The following is a 19,485-nucleotide window of genomic DNA, read 5'->3' on the forward strand; positions in this document are numbered from 1 at the left end:
TTTGACACCCTGGATTTGACATCCATCCACGGTGAAAGCCACGGTGGGCGTTCCCCTCCCTGCACAGGAATGCAGCTACCCCCCTCCTCCCCTTCCCAAAACCCCCCACCCCCGCTGTCCACAGTCCGGCACTGAAGACACAACCCCAGGCCGTAGGCGTGGAATAACGCAGCTTCAGTCTCAGCCTCGGGCGGGCTGGGGCGGCCCGTATCTGCGCCAATCTAGTGATTAATGCCCCGGCTGCTCCGCCCACCCGACCCCCTCTCTCCCCCTCCCCCTCCCGCCCTCTCCGGGCGGGGCTTGAGCTCACCTTCGCCAGTCTGAGGGAGGCTGCCAATCAGAGGGCTCCGATTACACGCTCCCAAGCGTCCTTTGATGAAAGCCCCGGAGTGGGCATCGCCCCCCCCCCGTCCCTCCCTGTCCCCCCCTACACCCCCCCACCCGCCGGAGGCGTGCCTCTTTAACGCCTCATTAGAATACAGCTTGCCGTTCAGCGCCCTTGGGGACGTGTTTGCATTGTGTAGGTTTTATGTTTAATCCGAAATACCTTTTCTTGTTTTCTCTAGCTACGGGGCAGCAATTTAGCTGCAGCACCTGCCTCCGTGATGAGGTCCCGGCTCTAGTCTGTCAGTAGGCGTCTCCTTACAGCGGGGGTGGGGGTGGGGGGGCGGAGCAGCATGGCCGATTGAATAACAGCGAGGAATGTGGCAGAAACAGCGGCACAAGAAACACTATATCCTCCTATAACAGCTGATTTTACACCCAGATAACAGCTCGGATCAGCTGAGCGTGGAAGACGTCAAGGGAGACAGCAGGTCCGCAGAAAGAGACTCCCGCACGGTTCACACTTCAAAAGCAAAGTTTCCACAACACGACTGCGAGTGGGCAGACACCGGGATCTAACTGCGCTTTTGAGTTAGTGCCGGACTCTCGCTCTCTTGCCGTGCAGCATTCAGACGACGATCCTCAATTTTTCATTTTGCTTGTGACAGAGAGGCAACCCTTTTTTGTTTTTATTCTATGATTCATCCAGAAACTGAGATATGACGGCGCATTAGTCATTTTGCTGAAACCCAAAATGTCAGCAATAGTGCAGCGCAAAAATGTCAGCTCATTTTTAGTGGAAGCAGCCGGCAGTGAGAATTCTGAGACTGTCATTGCTTTTATTTTGCGGACAGGCAGTTGTCTGACATTTCACAAATCTGTTAGTTCAGTCCCTGGAATGGGGATTTGTGTGTGTGCCTGAGAACCCTTGGAGAAATGGGTGATGACAAGTTGGGGTGTGGAAAGGAGCTTTTTTGCCAGGATGCAGCCCCCATTGTCCTTACCCTGAGCCTCCAAATTCCCAGTCATCTTTCAATCGACTTCCTTGAAAATTCCCCCGTTCTCTCACTTTAATACCCTGACTTCCAAATCTTCAACATCGTTCATCTCTATTGCCACCACTTGTAGGTGGGGTTGAGGTTGTGGCCTGAACCCTTTTTGTCTTTCTGTGACCGTCATTTCGTTTCAGGCCAGAATAGGTGACAAAGCAGTTGCCAACTTTGATGAGATGCTCAATTAGTTTCCTATTGGACAAGTGAGAACTTATTTTTAGGACTGCCATGGCAACTTCTGTGTTTCCTTGACATATGTATTCCACCAAGCTCCACAGTAGATTGCTATTTTTAATGCGGACATAAATGTCAGGTAAATAAGTGTTTCTAATCATTAGATTATGATTTGCATTTTGGACCCCATCTTGCTGAGAACCACACCATGTTGTTTGAAAAGATCTTGCTTGATGCTAAATGTGTTGTTTGTGGAGTCTTTCACACACAAAGCCTTTTGGCAGAGACGTGGATGAAAATTGCAGACTTCAGCAATTAAGCGCGATCTCTTGTGTTCCCGAAAGAATAGGGCTTTGCTCCTCTGCCCCACCAGTTGGCCTCCAGCAAATGCAAACAGAATTATCAAGGTACAGAGCTCCACCGAAATCCCATTAGATCAAGAAGTTTGCTTTGATTTTCATTTCTGTCTAGTTCAGCGGTTGTTAGATCAGCAGTGACAAATAGGTGACTAAATCCCTTTCTGTGTGCATTCACTATGTACGAACACGGATTGTTTATGCTGGGAACAAAATGGAGGGAAAACCCCTATTCTCCCTGTTCCTGATTACTTGCCTCTCTAAAGTCCCCTCTCAGACAGGGCCGAAAGTATATCATCTCAGCTTGCAGATGACCCAAACTGGTTCAGTTGAAAAGCTGTCACAGGCTTACTTAGAAACCAGAGCCTCTTCCCCCTCCCCTTATCTGTGGTGTTTTGAGAAAGGTGACCTAGCATGGAAGGAAAATGTCTGCTAAGTAACATCACTCAACTGTCTAATGATGTCAAGTAACTTATGATGTCTAGAATTGCATTACATTATGTGCATTATGAAGAAACGGTCTAATTCAGGAAACTATGAACCCGAGTTTTAAGTCATACAAATATCATTCTAAAGATTTCCTGGCACAGTTACATTTCCTGTCTTCTTACATAATACCATTCAATCACGTTTATTTCAATGACTTTTCTTTCCAGTGGATTTTCACATTTTTAGGAAACAATCATGATGAGTATCCCCATAGTAGTTTTTGGGTGGTGTTTCATTTCATTTTGGGTGGTCAAATCTAGGCCAGTACTGGGTAAAGGAATTTCAGTGTCAGTTATGCAATAAAACAGACCATATGGTTGAAATGCAGGTGGTTACTACTTGAGAGCATCCACCCAAGTTAATCTGTTGCAATCTACGTAGTGTTTTAACTGTGCTATTAAGAGAGAATGGTGAAGTGATAACTGTTCAAGATATGGTTTAGATATTTCCCAATAAGCCTTTTGGCCTGATTTGAGTTAAAATGGAGTTCTTTGTGTATTTATACAGTGAAATGAAATGTAAAGATTCACTTTTACTAACCTATATTTTCTTTGATACAAATGACCATTTTAAGCCTGTTAAATATAGCTGAGGAGTACAGTGTGTGTCAATTACTGCAATGGAGGCTGAGTAATTCAAAATTAATGTTATTTTGTGAAATTGTTCTCCCAGTTCTGATGTCATCAAAGCAGGTTAACATTAAGGAGTAATGATGAGCCATCTGGTTTCTACGATGCTTAGAAAAACTTTCACTGAAAATGTCTGCAATGGCTTACCGTGTAGTTGACATTTTATTCATAAAAGTTGTGAAAATAAGAAGGGATTGTTTAAGCCTGTATTACACGCTTGTGTGAACGCTTAGCACGCCATAATTAGGTGTACAAAGCTTTTCTGTTATTTTTGTAGATGACCTACTTTTGTATTTGGGTGTGTTTGTCTGTTGATATTCAGTTGAGGGACGCCATTTAAAAATAAGCTGTCCTTGCCTACTGTTTCGATTGTTCATTTGCACAAGGGAAATTTATTATGAGTGATTTTATGTTCATAATTATAATTATATTCAGTTTTGCCTGTTATGAAAGTGACACATGACCACTAAAATATTTTTAAATACACTGACTCCAACCATGCAACAATAATTTATTATATAAGAATTTACATTGAATTATAAATTTATCTGCAAAATAACTCAGGAAAAATACACTTAACTATGCAATTGAATAGCAGAGTAATTAAATTAAAATGTTGAGGTTTGCATGAGAGAGGTGTGTTCAAAGCCAAGGGATGCAAAGGATGCAATTCTGCCCTAACCAATGACATGAGCCTGTAAAAACCTGCCCTGACCAATTGCATTGGACAAAAAGCATGGGTGATGGAGATTATACGTTTATGTAATGTGCATACTCAAGTGCCTTTATCCTGGCTAAATGCACCACCACAGTCAATGCATTATTGCACCAACTGCATGTACACTAAGTGAGCACTTTAGTAGGTCTTTTTTTTAGACTTATTGGTCTTCGACTGCTGTAGCCTATCCACTTATGACGCATTGTGGAGATGCTCTTCTGCATACCACTGTTGTAATGTGTGGTTATTTGCGTTACGGTCACGTTCCTGTCAGCTTTGACCAGACTGGCCCTTCTCCACTGACCTTTCTCATTAACAAGGCGTTCCTGCTCTCTGGGTGTTTTTTGTTTTTCGCACCATTCTCTGAAAACTCTAGAGACTAATGTGCATGAAAATCCCAGGAGATCAGCTGTTTCTGAGATTTTCAAACCGCCCTGTCGGGCACCAACAATCATTCCATGGTCAAAGTCACTTAGATCAAATATTTTCCCCATTCTGACATTTGGTCTGAAAAACAGCTGAACCTCTTGACCATGTCTGCATGATTTTATGCATTCAGTTTCTGCCACATGCTTGGCTGATTGAGTATTTGCATTAACATGTACAGGTCTACCTGATAAAGTGCTCAGTGAGTGTATTTTGCAGGACAGTACTGATGAAGCTCAGGTGAGCAGAGAAAGGAAATGCTCTTATTTGGACTTGTTCGCAAAACTTCTCTTAAATTCTTCTTTCTTTTGTTAAGAAAAATGTATGAGACATGCAGACCTTAAATTGGTGTGTGTGTCTGTTCGTGTTGATTAGCATAAGGAAACACCCAATCAACCCCATGAAAGGCATGCCGACTTAGGGATCGTGTGCAAACATCAGCCACTCATATCGCTCTCCGCACACATATCTGCACAGACCCTAAAGACGCTGTCTTTGCTCAAGGCAGGTTTTTCCAAGTAATCAAAAGCAGCAAATCGAAACTATTCAATTTAGTTTTATTCAAATGTTATGTTTCTAAATGTCTATTGTACCTTTATTAAGGCCGTTTATATATTTCTTAGGTATTCAGTATTTTACAACACGTCACCCATTATGAAGTCAGGATGAAGTCATGTTACTCTACCTGTGTTAACCCGCACTGTGAAGTGCAGATGAAAATCATCTCAAAACTCAATGGCGGAACATTTGCATTGATCTGAAAACTGATTACTGTGCACTGTCACAGCTAAACATACTGTATCATTGTGTAGTTCATTAGCATAGTTTTGTTGTTCTATTGCAGTACTAGCTGCACTCTTTCAGTGAACTTGCCAAAGTAGAAATACTTGTTCTCCTTATATACCTTTTTATGTGTCACTGCCACACTCATCTGCGCTACAACAACTGTGTAATGGGCTGCACCCGACCTTTGTATTTTTCTCATGCCTCCGGTGAGCCAGCATGGCTACACCTCAATTATTATTTTATTGTCAGTTGCCAGAGCATGAACCTCCATTTGTGCTTTGGCAACTGGTAGTGCTCGGCCGTTATCTTCTTTACAAACTCGCTGTCAAACTGATTTGTTGGTGCAGCCAAAAGGAAGACGTGTGATTTTTTTTCCAAACCGATTTTTCTTCACGTGGTTACATTCCGAGGTGGGACTGGCTTTTCTCAGGCATTGCCTTCCTGCAGTGCGGCTGTTGTAGAACCAACGCCCGGTCCCGCGCTTTTGGAGCATTCTGGGCCAGGTTGTCGCCGCACTGCCAGATGTCTGATGGCATAATCAACATTCAGCTTCAAGGGTTCACGCCAAGCTACTGTGTGCCTGAGAACAGACATCGCTCCATTCTCCCCACTTGCCTCTGTTGTGAGCCAGCCACTCAGTCAGACAGGCTTTTCCATTGTTCATGCTCCGCATGCGTCCGGCAAGCCTTCCTGTAAAGTGCTTTTAAAGTATTGGGTAGCAGCTAACGCACAATGCCAATGGGGCAACATCCCATCAGACCAAAGCAGGTGTCGATAAACAGACTCTGTCCAGTGACCTGCTTGTGTCTGTCAGCACGTACAGAAGCTCTTATTGTAGAAGACAGGTGCCCCTCGAGAATAAGGAGCTTGACACATGATACACTGCTAATCTAATGGACTTCAGCTACAGGAGCCTGGAAGGGACAAACAGAGAACGCTTTTTGTGAGTTGCAGAAGGCCCATAGTATTCATGAACTTATTTGGAACAGTGGAGAACAGTACCCCAAAAAAGTATTGTTCTCCTCTGTTAAAGGTAAGGTAAGATTTCTGTGTTAAAACATTGTTACAAGACCACTGTAAATCTCTTCCTGTCATTGAAAAAGGCTCACTGACATGTTGACTCACCCTCTGCCTGTGTATATAGTCCTTAAATGCGGGTTTCAGAATATACAGTTGACACTGTACCAAAACATTGTATCGCTGTACAATACTTCTAGGTGAGTACTTCAATACTTCAAGGATGGCGGGGGGGGGGGGGGGTGAACAGTGTTGGGGTTTGAGGGTGTCTGTTGCTGCAAATCCTCTCTTGTCCGTTAGAAGTCCGAAATTACTTATTGCACCTTTAAGTGGCAGGATGCAGTGGGCCTTTGAAGATTCTTTCGTGCCATTGTGATCGTTCCATTTGAATTCAAATATTGTGTCTGAGCTTCCCTGAAAATATGTCACCAAACAAGTGGGGCTTGGAAGACTGACTACGGTTTTATTAGTGAACCACAAATGATGACCGTTAATAATATAGAAAAAGACCTACATTATTCTTTTTGTCTCTGTTTTTTGTTCAAGAACCCAGAAAATACATTTAAAGAAATTAAATACAAACTAAATATAACAATAAAATACATAACAATATATATTTCCTAATTTACAGCCTATTACTAGCAATGTACTAAATATATGATATGTAAGTTCATTTTTATTCCTGGGGAAATACACAAAGATGATAAAAGATAAAGTAATGAATCATTTGTTCTTCTCAGCTAAAATCTGATATCCTTTGTACTCGGCTCCAACAAAAACGGTTATTTTTGTCAAACAAACAAGTGACAGGTAGATCTCGATTTACAAGCTTGCCTTGTATAATGACAAAGTCATTCCATAATTAGTACCTTTGGCTTTGTGCCAGCAAACAGGTTGGCAGGGATAGATCTAGATCCACCAAAACAGCTTGATATATTCAGCCTCAACCAAACAAAAATATTTATATTCCATCTAACTAAGACTCTGTTATCCATTCGCCGTAGGGGCTGTCAGTGTTGTCGCAAACATCAAACATCAATGATTTTGCTGTAATTTGTGATTATTGGGTGGGTCTGAATTGCATCGGTTCTAAAGCTTTGTACTGGGACCAGTGTCACCTGAGGCTCCATCCTTATTGTGCTGCACGCACCTTAACCTTTAGCCTTTATTGACATCCATAAAGGTCTCTCCTGGGGGCTAATGGCACCATAGCAGGTCATCGCTTCAGGCATCCAACTTGCATAAAAAGGCCAATAATGTGTTATGATGGAACTTCAGTATGCATGCCATTCCTGGCCGGACCCAAGTCTAAACAAAATGGCTGACGAAATGCTTCTTTTGGGCTTGAATCCAACAGAACACAAGCACACTGTGTATGCACACAGAGTGCAAAAAGTGTCACCACAAAGCAAAGAGCCCTCAGTCACACGCCCTGCACCAGTCCCATTCTGCCCCTGGCTGGCGAATACAGTTCAGTTCAGTCAACAGGATTATTAAGGGCCTTTGATGATTGAGCCGTGCACATATTTATAGGGAAGTCTTAAGTTATGTGGAGTACATTGGACATATTTATTTTTGGGAGGTGACAAAAGTTGAGCCACATGTAATTTCCTGCACACCATTGAAGTATTAGGATATAGTAGACTTGTGGATTTTCAAATGCCTGTATGTTTTTGGCAGGTTTGTGATGAATTCCATTTCACTTCTGGCTGTTCAGAACTTTTCATGAGGTGACTGATTTGAAATTCAGTGCACACCCAACCCTGTTTTTTTTGATAAGTTATAGATTGATTGAATTAACAGTTTGCTTACAAAGTCTAATCTTTCAGTCTAGAAAGTAGTACACCATCCATTTCTGGGGTCATTTTACAATGTGAACGCCTAATACACTAAAGCCATGTAAAATAAAAATAAACTATCAAAAGACTAAAATGGCCTGCTGGGACCCTGTTTTTTCAGACTTGCTGTAAGCCCTTGTTTGCAGATGGACAATAGCCCCAGAGCTGGGCTGGGTGTGGCAGGCAAGCAGAGATGGTGACTCCCAACTTGGGGATATCCAGATTTTGTGACATCTCTTCAACCCTCTGGGCCCGAGGGCAGGAGTAATTCCTTCAGGACCTGCAGATAGAGATCCCCCCCCCCCAACCATCCCCCGCTACCCCCACTGCCACCATCCCCGCCTGTTAGCATCTTACCGTCTTCGACCTTCTCACTGGCCTCTGGTCTGGTCACACGGGTCTGTCATAATACGTCATACATAATAATAATTGACACTTTGCCGCGATGTGCTTGCAATATGTAGCCATTTAGGTGCCAATAAATGAACGCAGTGTATCTATAATGACCCAGTGCAGGATTGTGTGTGACTCCCTGGTGTCTGTGGTCGTACCTGCCCAAGGCAGATGGGCAGGGTGTGGTCAGAGCGGCCCCAAAAGACCTGTCACTGGAGAAGCTGGCGTGTGGTCCCATTCTGCAGGGTTCACAGGTCAGACCGCTGACCAGTTAAAGACCTCACCCCTTTTAATAGTGGGGAGAGGTTAAGGATTCAAAGGCTGACAAAAGGCAATGGTACTCTTCATATTAATTCAGTACACGCCCGTGCCTTTACTAATGAACCGACTCCTCAGAATGTTCTGGAAGTTCTGTTCTTGGATATAAAAACCTGCCCTTTTGGTTAAAGCCCTATTGGCAAATGGAATCACTTCTGTCTCATGATAGTTTTTAAAGAAACCCAAATTAAATGTTGATGGTATTTTGCTATGGTATAATTGCACTTAAGCACTTTTTTGGGCAAAGACAAAAATGTTGGAATTCATTACAAGTAATAGTCAGTCCAGTGGAGATTCGGATTCTCTGCGATTGAAGTGAACCTAGAGACCGAAAATATTATACACTGGTTTGTTGTATATAATTTAAATTTAATTATAATTTTGATGACTTAACTAACTCCTTTGACAAGCAGCATTTATGGCCCCCTCCATTTTAAGTGCTGTGGCTGTCGACACAGAATACTGGAGAGCTGCCGTAGTCTGCAACCACTTGAATTCTTGGAAATGGTTGCATTTGAAAATGAGGCTACCCTGAAGATGACACATGAACTGGCAACACGTTTTGGCACAGCACGCATCCTGATACTGTTGAAGTAGACAAATGTCCATAATGACTTACTGGAAATGCTATTTCATCTGTGCACGCAGTGTGCTACATAGTAGCGCAGGTACTGCTAGAGTGAGTGGTGAAGGGCTCTATGTATTCTTTCAGCTCTGTGTGCGGGCCTTGAGGTGGCCAATGCAAATGTTGGAATACACCGACAATTCGGGAATACCCTTTTTCCGACTTACCCACACTTAGACGAGAATCTACGAGATGTAGATTTCATTTTCATTTTCATTTCATTTGTGCATTCACTGGCACTGTTTTCATGTTAGCGTAACGTGTTAGCTTTGCATAAAGACTTGAAGCCTATAGGAGTCAGTAGCCTACCTCCTTCAAAGAAATACACCTTGCGGCAACTCTTATTTACACAAGGTATCATTTGTATTTGAAATACACGTGGGGGAAAAAATTTGTCAAAACGAGAGACGTTGTTTTTGGAGAAGTTACACTGTTGGAACAATAACTGTGAATTGTGTCAGTGTGTTGTTTTGGCCCACTGGTCAAGTAGACTACCAAGTAATGTATGTCATGATGGACTGACATTGTTAGACATTGCTGTGGTCACATTTTCTGTTATGCATACTATATTTAAAATAGGATTAGGAATTTTCATATTCAGTGAAACAGTACACTTCTTTTGTAAAATTCTTATCAAACGGAACAGCAATGAATGTTATTTTTAAGTGGCCATCTACCCTTTGAAGAGAAGGTGTTCTTGAACTCTCTTACTTCTGATTACCGGTAGCGATCAGTGCATCAGCATCATAATGTTCACTTAAGAATATTCTAATCACATACAGTGTTTGAGGTTTTTCAAAGTAAAAGGTAAAACCACAAACATGGCCATTGAACATTGAGTATTTCTGCCTGCCAACAGAGGAGAGTCTGTGTTCTATTCTCGAAGCGCTGCATTCAGCCCTGGCAGTCACGTCCCGGTGACACGAGAAAGACAAGAGTCCTGCTATTTGAAACAACCTGCGTGTTTCCAAAACAGACCGACACCACTCATCGCTGATAGATACAAGCAGTATACATGAGCCCAACTGTTAAGATCAGGCTACGTCTGGGGACCATAATGATGCGGGGGTAATTGGCTTGCTCGGGTGCAGAGGGGCAATTCTCATGCAAATGAAATGGGGCTCTAATAGCTCTGGCCCTCTGAATGCATCTGAATTCTTTGCTGTTGGATTGTTTGTTTTGAAGCGCCTTTCCATGCCTGAGGATTCACGTCATGTCGGATGCGGCACCCTCCAGTAAAGTTTCCTGGGACTGGTTTCAAGCCGAAAACGGTCCATCCCTTCTTCCCTGGACATTTCCGTCCTCATCAGTTGTTTCTGTCTTATATCGCAAGTTCGTATTCCCAAATTAAGTTTCACATCTCTAGGCTGCCAGGTAAATGAGATAGGAATAGTTTAAAGCCGGGCTCGTGGCTGCAATATTGCATTTCCGTTCAGCTATACTGTCGCTGTTGCATATTTAGAGGCAGTAACAGATCAGACGCCTTTTATTTTTTCAGAGAAAAACCCCGTCTGCATTCAGCTCGTAATTGCATTTCATTCAATAAATATTATTTGCCCTATTATGCCTGTCATGATGCATTTTCTAATTCCCAGGGGCCAGGCAAAATGCAATTAGTCAAACTTCTTGTTTTCAGAAAATTCCTCTGAAACTTGAAAAAAATAAAAATATCAAATAGGAATTGTTTTTTAACAGGACTTGACGTTACTGATGCACCGTCCCAGTGATGTTCACTCATCTTTACCATCCATTTAAAAAAACACCCTCAGAGAACCAAAAGACACCTCCAGCACAGCTCAAAGCGTATTGGAGGGAAAAGCCTCAAAGACACTGCTCACTCCTTAGGAGAGGGTGTGGACTCAGGTATTGGACAGGTAGCTTGACAAACCCCTCCCCTCTTCTCCCGGTGTATATATGGCAACCCCCTAGAATCCTATAGAGACTCTGCCTGTCCCATTCATGTCCATAGACAATTGCAAACTCTCTAGATTTGGAGAAAAGAGGTAGAGAAACCTGGAGCCAGAGGAACAGACGGCAGCCGCACTGCTCAACCTCAGCGCCAGCATGTTGTACCTGGAAACTCCAGCCTCGGCCCAGTACAATGAGGTAAGGAGGCCTCAGTGGGGCAGACGGTGGGGATTCGGCCCTCCCGCAGTTGGAGTTTTGGGGTTCCCTGGTGATGCTGAAAGGTCCAGTGGAGGCCTTGTGTGGCTACACATTAGTACACATTCTATGTGTGTCTGGCTCAGTGTCTCTAGTCTTAGGCACTGTTTGCAGTGGTCATGTGCTTTCTTCTTAAAAAGCCGTGGACAACAGCAAATAAACGTTGCACACAATGACACTATATGATGCATCTTTGCAGCATTGAATAAGACAGAGTGGTTGGATTTTTTTGTATTGTTATGGAGCCAATATGTTTGTCCACTGGCGCTCACGTTAGTTTGGTTCAGTCGAGCGTTTGGACGGCAGTTCCTGTTTTGTTTGCTTTTGAGCGTGCAGTATATATCATTGTTAGAGCAAAGAAGTGCAGGGAATGTAAACATCAGGCTTGCTTTGGGAGTCAGGTCGCTGTTTATAAAATGGTCAACTTGCCCAGGTTCTGTCATTAGTTCAGGTAACGAAAAGCTCAGGGTCAGATCAGAGCCGCTGTCGAAAATGCACATTTAAGACCTGATACAGGCCAGCATCCCTGGACACCTTCGTTTGCATGGTTACTGAGGTGTTCAGATAACACTGCGAATTACAATGCATTACATAGAATTTCTGAAAGATGACATGTTGCTTTCATGAAGAATTACACTGAGAATGTATTATTTTGCATGTACAGCAGAGTAGGCAATTATGCAGACTCGGTTGGAAATTGAAAATGCATCAGGAGCAAGAAGGAAAATTTGATTCTGATTTTGTACATTGATAGGACAGAATAGTTTCATTCTTTCCTTCTTAATGTGGTTTAATGCTCCAGGCTGCCAACTCAGATTGGAAAACAATATGTTTGTTTTTTTTGCTGCCCTATTAGTTTGGGAGAAATTTGGCTAGCCTTCATTTAGAAAGCCCAAGGTGTGGGCTGTTGATGTAGTTTCATTGAGCTGTGTTTACAGTTAATTTACTGCATTTACCCTCAGTGGCTAGCGCAATATGTTTATTAGTGAATATCAAATAGTTTTTTTGTAGATATGTAAAAGTAGGTTGAACTCAGGTGAAACTGTTCATAGTGGTATGATTTCAACAAGCAAAAAACTATGTCTCAGAACTCGTGACACATTTGTTTCCTGCTATTTTGTTCAGAACATTCTAAAAAAATTACAAATGGATTTTTACTCTTGGTTTGTTCAGCTTATCTGTTGGTCTATTTAAATTCTTGGGAGTTTAAATGGTGGTCCAATATTTATTTTTCATGTAAAAAAATATGATTGTGATTACCTATAACTTGCTAAACAAAACCAATATCGACATCATTCTGGCTGTGGAATTATCTGATGACTGATCATTTTCGGTTCTTGTGAGTGACTTAATCAGTGACTTAAAAATCATGGAGTCGCATTAGGGAATATCGCTTGAAGGCAAAAGTACACCTTGTACTAAAATCACTGCATATCTACAGCAGAGAATTTTGTGATTTTGTGTGAGGTAGTGGGGTTGTTGGCTTTGAGGCACCTAGGTGCTTAAATTGCAGGTGTACGGTATGCATTCTAATTAGAAGTCTCTTCAGCGTGAATGACCTTTATCCCCAAAACAGGGGCTACTGCTCCTTGTGGTAAATTACTGTGGAAATAATGGCCCTTGCCTTTTTTTCTAACTTCACTCTGAGGCTAGTGTTGTTTATTTGGAATGGCTAACAGCCGTTAGCATCTCACTTTATCTAAATCTGTAGGTTCATCCTTTGCTTTTCACAATGGCTGGTGCTCAGGTTTTTGGCTGGCCTTCTTGTGAATTGGCACCGCTTTGAGAAGTCAGCATTGTTCTTGCGTACTTAATTACTGCTTTGAGCCCTGCCCACCACAATAGCAATTGTACCCTAAATGTTGAGTGCACTATGTGTGGATTTAGGCGTCATGAGAAGGCTTGTGATTTTTGCAAACACGTTGGAGGTGGAGGGCTTGCTAATTGGGGAGGGAATCAAATGTGAATGAATGGGCATGGCTTTAAATTGTCTGACGTATCAATTGTTTGAAATCGTTATGAACAATATGTGGTACATCGTCACGATTTCATACATACAACTGCATTTAATGTTATATTCACATTCATCCTAATTCCGCTTACTTTTCCTGTTTTGGGAGTAAAAAATGACAAGCTTGTATGATAATATTGCACGCATGTTGCATGCGTTTTCTTACTTCGGCTAGCAGTGGCGAGTAAACATGAAGCTTAATGGACGTGCCCCACGGTTCCTTTGTGAGCGGTGAATGAGACAGGCAGGTGGGCGCGAGGCTCTCTCCCCCGAGACGGCTGATCAAAACAGACCTGGCTGTTTGTTCTGCGTAGTCCGGCATTCTTTATTAGCAGGTGGCTGCATCGTCTCTCGAGCTCAAAACACCCTGGGCTCATGTCACGCCTTTGTCAACACACTCTGTTAGTTTGAGTCACTGGAGCAGAGGTGAAAATATGAGCCCCACTCGAGCTTCTCTTTCCTGTGCTTTTAAGGCTGAACCAAACTAACTGCCAGGCGACGTTTTGATGAATAATGCCATCGCTTCAAATAACGGCAAGGGCTTATTATTATTCAAGACAGGACAATAAAAGCAAAATAACAATGAACTAAATAACTTTTTTGCAATCGACACTGCTATGTGATTTTGCAATGTGTTATGTTTCGGGGAAAGGTTTTGGGCATTGTGATGTTTTGTTTTTTTTGCGAACAGGTAGAATGGAGGTGTATTTATTGGGCTGCACTTAAGGCATCTGTACTCACCTATGTTGCCCACTGAAGTGAAGGATTTTACAAGCGCAGGGCCCTTGGGACCCATCTGTGTGCTAATAACACGGCCTTCCGAGGCACCGTTGACTTGCCCTCCAGCACTAATTGCTTTAATGGTGTTTTGATGTAGATATAATCACCAGCTCTGGTTTTCTTAACTGGTTTGAGGCACTGAGAGGTCCTGGTCCCCCACGGTAACTGGTCCTCGTCAAACCGATAGCACTTACTGCTCTCCGTCCAGGGCAGCCAGGTTACTGGAGACCCAGCGATGACAGCTATTTTAACCTTGAGGCCAGGTCTCCTTCTGTTTCTGTGGCTTTTTCAATGGCCTACTTTGTGTTTTTAAGAAGCCAAGTTTTACAGATACAGTTTGCTTTGCATTCTGTAGCATTGACATCCAGGGCCCTGCCCATTCCTGACATTGCATTAAAACCTGAAGTGAGAAATCGTAAGTTGATATTGTAAATAAAAGCTCTCAGCGCTGTTTCACAAAGCTGGTTTACCTAGTTAGCTGGATAATTGCATTAAGGGAAATCCGGAGCCCTCCCACATCTGGAACATGAACTGAAGTAAAAAAGTGCTGTAGCACAGTTTACTACAATTATCCAGCTAACTCTGTAATCCTGCATTGTGAAATACTCCCCAACTTGAATATGGGATCTGCAACGTATGCAATATTTATACTTTCAGGGGCCATGTTGTTTCCCAGTGCGGAATATTCTAGTAGCTGTCTGCAATAATTTCTGAAATTAATAGCGTAATGACTCGTAAAGCTTGCTGGTTATAAGTGGGAATTGTTTTCACTCCTCTCTCATGCGCCACATTTTCAAGGGATGTTGTCCCAGCTTGGAGGTTTAGGATTTTACAAATTACTTTTAGGATTTGCAATTGATCCGCTTTTAGTGCGCTGGTACACGACAAAGTCCAAACAAAACGGCAGCCAATGAAAATACCGGCCATTAATGCTGACCTTTAATGGGGGTCCTGGATCGTATTTTGAAAATGTTTGCAATGTTGTTGGCATCTTGGAGATTGTAGTTAGGGAATCCACAGGGGATGACTCTGAAGGTTACCGTTCTTTCTCTTGCTTCCCAGCAACTACTGCCTTGGCTTTAGACAAAGAAATGTTTGAATGTCTTGAACGGACCGCATAACCTTTCGGCAGCTATATTAAAGGCTGTCGAGGATGTCAAGGCCGCTGATTTACTGCAATTCTGCTTAGCAGCCTGACATCTCGGGGGGCTGTGCTGGGAGGCAGCTATAAACGGAAGGTATTTTTAAGAGGACCTAAAGTGGTTATTAAACTGTTGGTGTATTACAGTGGAATAAGATATGATGAAAGAGAAGGGAAAAGGCTACAGTCCCCACTTCGGGCCTTTTAAGGTTTGATAGGTCACTGCCAGTTGATTAAATGTTTTAAAAAATGGTTTTGTTTCTCTGTTCGGCAGGAGGGGTTATCTAAGCATCTTTTACATATGAAAGGAAAAGAAAATTGAGATTACTTTTAGATATTAGGACCGCGTGACATTGGTGACGTAAAATGGTCATAACTGGGAAATAATGCCCATTAGGGCTTTTCATGAAAGCAGTTGCTTGCTTGTAATATTGAAAATTGCAAGGGGACTTCCTTGTGATTCCTGCGTGGTAAATTGAGTAGCCTTTTTGTTGCCGTCCATTCACTTGCAAATGTGTTGCGCTTATCTGATGAACAGAAGGGGAGAGTACAAAGGCAACGCCGTCCCCTGCTGGAAAATGAAAATCAAATAAACAATAGAACGTGCTTTTTTTGCGTGAGATATTCACAATATTGGCTTAAACAGTATGTACACAATGTCTTTTCTCAAGAGCGTTTTCACCAATGCATGTTTGCATGCTTTTTTTTTTTAACCAGCTCTGGTAAATATGTGTTTCTTATAATTACCCTAGCCTGTCACAATTTCCGCAAGAACCGCATGCGTCAGATCAGATATTACGCCACTTTTAATTGGCGGGAGCATCAGCGCACAGCTGCGTGGCTTTAACTGTCAGGTTTTTCGTTGTTGTTTAGAGGAAACTGCTTAGTCAGTTCACCTCCCTCCCTCCCTCCCTCCCTGCAATGGCCTTTTCCCGCCTTGTTTTTGATGAGGAAGATGATCATCTATTTTCTTTGCAGACACCCTAGCCTTAGGGCAACTGACGGTGCTTAATTTCGACACATTATAAGTTTATACAGCCACGTATCAGCCGAAGCTCAAGGTTACAACGTCTCTTTCTGGGAGCGTAACCAACTGAATCCAAGCCCAGTTCCTTAACCACCACGCCATTTTGCAGCTGTGATTAACCAACTTTTTTTTCTTCTTTTTTTTTATTTTTTTTTTTATTTTTTTTAACTAAAGCTCACCTAAAAAAAAGTAGGTTGAGCCTTGCCAGTCATGAATCATGTGTGGTCAATGATCAGCAACCTGGCCATTAGCATGCCTGAGATTTCCTAACACACTTTTCACACTCTTCTCAAAAAGCCCCACCCGCCCATTATGGACGGACATTAGGGGACCCTTGTTTGCATGCGTGACTGATCTAATCCGACGTCTCTCTGAAAAGCCCCGGACCAAAGAGAGGCGGGAGGTGGGCCCCCGCGGTCAGGCTGCGGCTCTTGCCGATTTCCCCAGTCTGAAGGGCCCCATTGTGCTCTAATCGCTCCATTGTGGAGCAGCGCGTGTCTGAGAAGCCTTCACCCCCAGCCGGAGGCGGGAGGGTCAGCTAACGCCGGCGATCCCTCTCCATGCACGCGCGCATCCTCTCACGCCTACCCCTCCCCCCCCCCCCCCTGCCCATTGTTCACGCACGGGCGGCTAAAAGCCCGGGTGTCGCTGTCTGCCGGCGGCCACGGCGACTTGTGGCGCACACGCGCGCTGACCCCTGTCCGCAGAAATTGCACGGATCCATTAGCATTACATTACATTAATGCCATTTGGCAGACGCTCTTATCCAGAGCGACGTACAGTTGATTAGACTAAGCAGGAGACAATCCTCCCCTGGAGCAGGGTTAAGGGCCTTGCTCAAGGGCCCAACGGCTGTGCGGATCTTATTGCTAGACCGGGGATCGAACCACCGACCTTGTGGGTCCGAGCCATGTACCTTAACCACTACGCTGCAGGATCCGTCCCCCGTGCCATGTTGGGGGCCCCACAGGATGGCCCCTAGTTACACGCGACTGCGTGAGCGTGCATGTGTGTCCGTGCATCCAGGGATGAGTGTGTGTGTACACACGTGCGTATGTGTTTTGTGAATACAAAACCATATGAATCAGACCTGGGTCAAAAAACATAATTGTTTTGGATTCAAATACTTTTCTATGCTTTACTGAGCTTGTCTGGTGTATTGAAACCTATGGCTGTGCTTGAAATCGCATACTACACATACAACATTTCAATGAAAATCAGTCTGAGTAGTATGCTACTATGTGGTTCTCAGCCTATGACATAGACCCCACCTTTTGGTCCTCTTGCTTGGCTGAACTGCACCAGGCAAGATCAGTTGAGCACAGAAAACAGTTTGAGTCCAAAACAGTATGTGTTTCACCCAGGTCTGATATGAATACGAACGCGTGTTTTCGTGTGCATGTACTGTATGCACGCGTACGTGCGCGTCACCTGGCTCAGACAGCACCTGCCAGAGGGTGTGAGCCGGACAGCTGCGCTCCGTCGTGCCTGAAATACAAAAAAGGGGCCTAAAGAGATTAATGGCTGCCCAGAGAGCCACAGAGACATGGCACCTAGTCCAGGAATGCGCGGGTATAAATAGAACGGAATGGAGTGCATGGCCACCAGAGCAGGCAGGACTGGGCCTGGGTCCAGGCGTATTTCCACTCTTCTCAAGTGGCAGCCATTTTAGCTCCTCTTCCCCCCCCCCACCACCCCCCTCCTTTTTTCTAGAGTGGGACTGATGTGGACTTCAGACCAGGTGGACAGAAACTAATGGGTTTTTAAACCTCAAATCGAAATATTACATTGCCTTGGCTTTTACGTTCACTAAAATTACAGACCAAGGCTTGCGGTTGACGCCCATAAGGCCAGGTGAGTAAACCCGAAAGATGGCTGGTGTCATGATATGCGTTTTTCTCAGAGAAGCTTCTTTGTTCAGCCCCCTTTGGTCTATTGAACCGTGGCCTGGTTGTGCTTACAAAGTAGATATGGGAGGTGGTCAATGAGAGGGGATGACATAAACCCTGTGTGAAACGCAATCTGTCATGCTATGATTGCTAATGCTACTGCATCATGGCTTTGTTGACGTCTACATTCTGGCCTATTTAGCAAACACAATGAACTCAAATTGTGTTTACAGAAAATAAATATTGTTCTGTATTTACTGTAAAAGTAAATGTACTATTATACTAATATCCCCGTCTATTAACAGTTTTGTAGTGATCATTTCGGAATTATGTCATGCACAGGTACTACTGTGTAAGCTGAAGCAAGGTGCTGTGGATAAATATTCTGTAATAAGCATGCACATTATTTTGGGGAAAAACTGGTTTCCCCAGTGTAATGAAATCCCATGCTTTTTTAATAAATCTCTTTCAACTCAGAGATTTTTGACAGGTTGGGTGTTGCGGACATAATGGAAGTGGACTATACAGCGCTTGTTGATAATATTAATGTCCCCATAATTCATGCATTTTGTTCACCAGAAATAACTGCTTTCATGAAAAAGGAATATTAATGAGCTAACCAATGAGTTTTGCTCATAAATTTAACATCACTAAGGAGTGATAGTGATTTTAAAATTTCAGTTTTGTGAAGAATAATTATTGTAAAATGTACAACTTACATTTCTTAATTAATTGAGCTGTACAAATGCTGAGGTGTCACATTTATGCAGAAATAAGAGAAGTTGCACGTGCAGTCTTCACACTTCACACTGCAATCACACTGCATTTCACACTGCATTTCACCTTTACTTGTAAATCTGTGCTAAATATCTAGAAAAGCTCATGTATTATATTATAACACGAGGATAATATCTAGTTACTGGGAACAAATGGAAGATGCATCTGGTTTGAGATTCTGTTAACTGCCAAGGATACTTAGAAAAGAAATTGTATAAGGGTAAAGAGAAAAACCACCACAGTAAGACTGTATGTGTTCTCATCGGATGTAACAGTCTTAGGTATCGTGGCATATACCAGGAAAAAATACAAATGAATTTCTCAGAGATAAATATGAATAAGGCCTAACGTTGCTGAGCAAAGTTAAGCAGAAACAAAATATTTGTTTTGGTAAATTTAAGCTTTTTTTAGCAGCCATACTTTTTTTTTTATCCCACTGTATGTACACAAATGTAACACTAGGTCTACTGATTGGTGTCATGTGACATAGGGGTTTGGGCCATGACTTTGATGAATGCATTGCCTGTGTTATCCCCTGTCCACTAATACGTG

General features: G+C 43.0%; 1 protein-coding gene across 9 annotated transcripts in view; it reads left to right on the plus strand.

Moving 5' to 3' along the window:
• tp63 (tumor protein p63) overlaps positions 1-19,485 on the plus strand; it is a 62,703-nt gene that overhangs the window by 18,175 nt on the left and 25,043 nt on the right. For 4 of the 9 annotated variants that reach the window (XM_061238505.1, XM_061238507.1, XM_061238506.1 and 1 more), the window contains exon 1: positions 11,102-11,251. The exons of 4 other annotated variants lie outside the window; for them this stretch is intronic. In XM_061238505.1, coding sequence (XP_061094489.1) covers positions 11,210-11,251 — 42 coding nt within the window. In that variant the 5' untranslated portion in view covers positions 11,102-11,209. Of the gene's footprint in view, positions 1-11,101; positions 11,252-17,997; positions 18,122-19,485 lie in introns of those variants that run through there. One more of the 9 variants, XM_061238510.1, reaches the window with a different exon arrangement.

The sequence above is a fragment of the Conger conger genome, chromosome 4 (assembly GCF_963514075.1).
Source record: "Conger conger chromosome 4, fConCon1.1, whole genome shotgun sequence".
Lineage (NCBI taxonomy): Eukaryota > Metazoa > Chordata > Actinopteri > Anguilliformes > Congridae > Conger > Conger conger.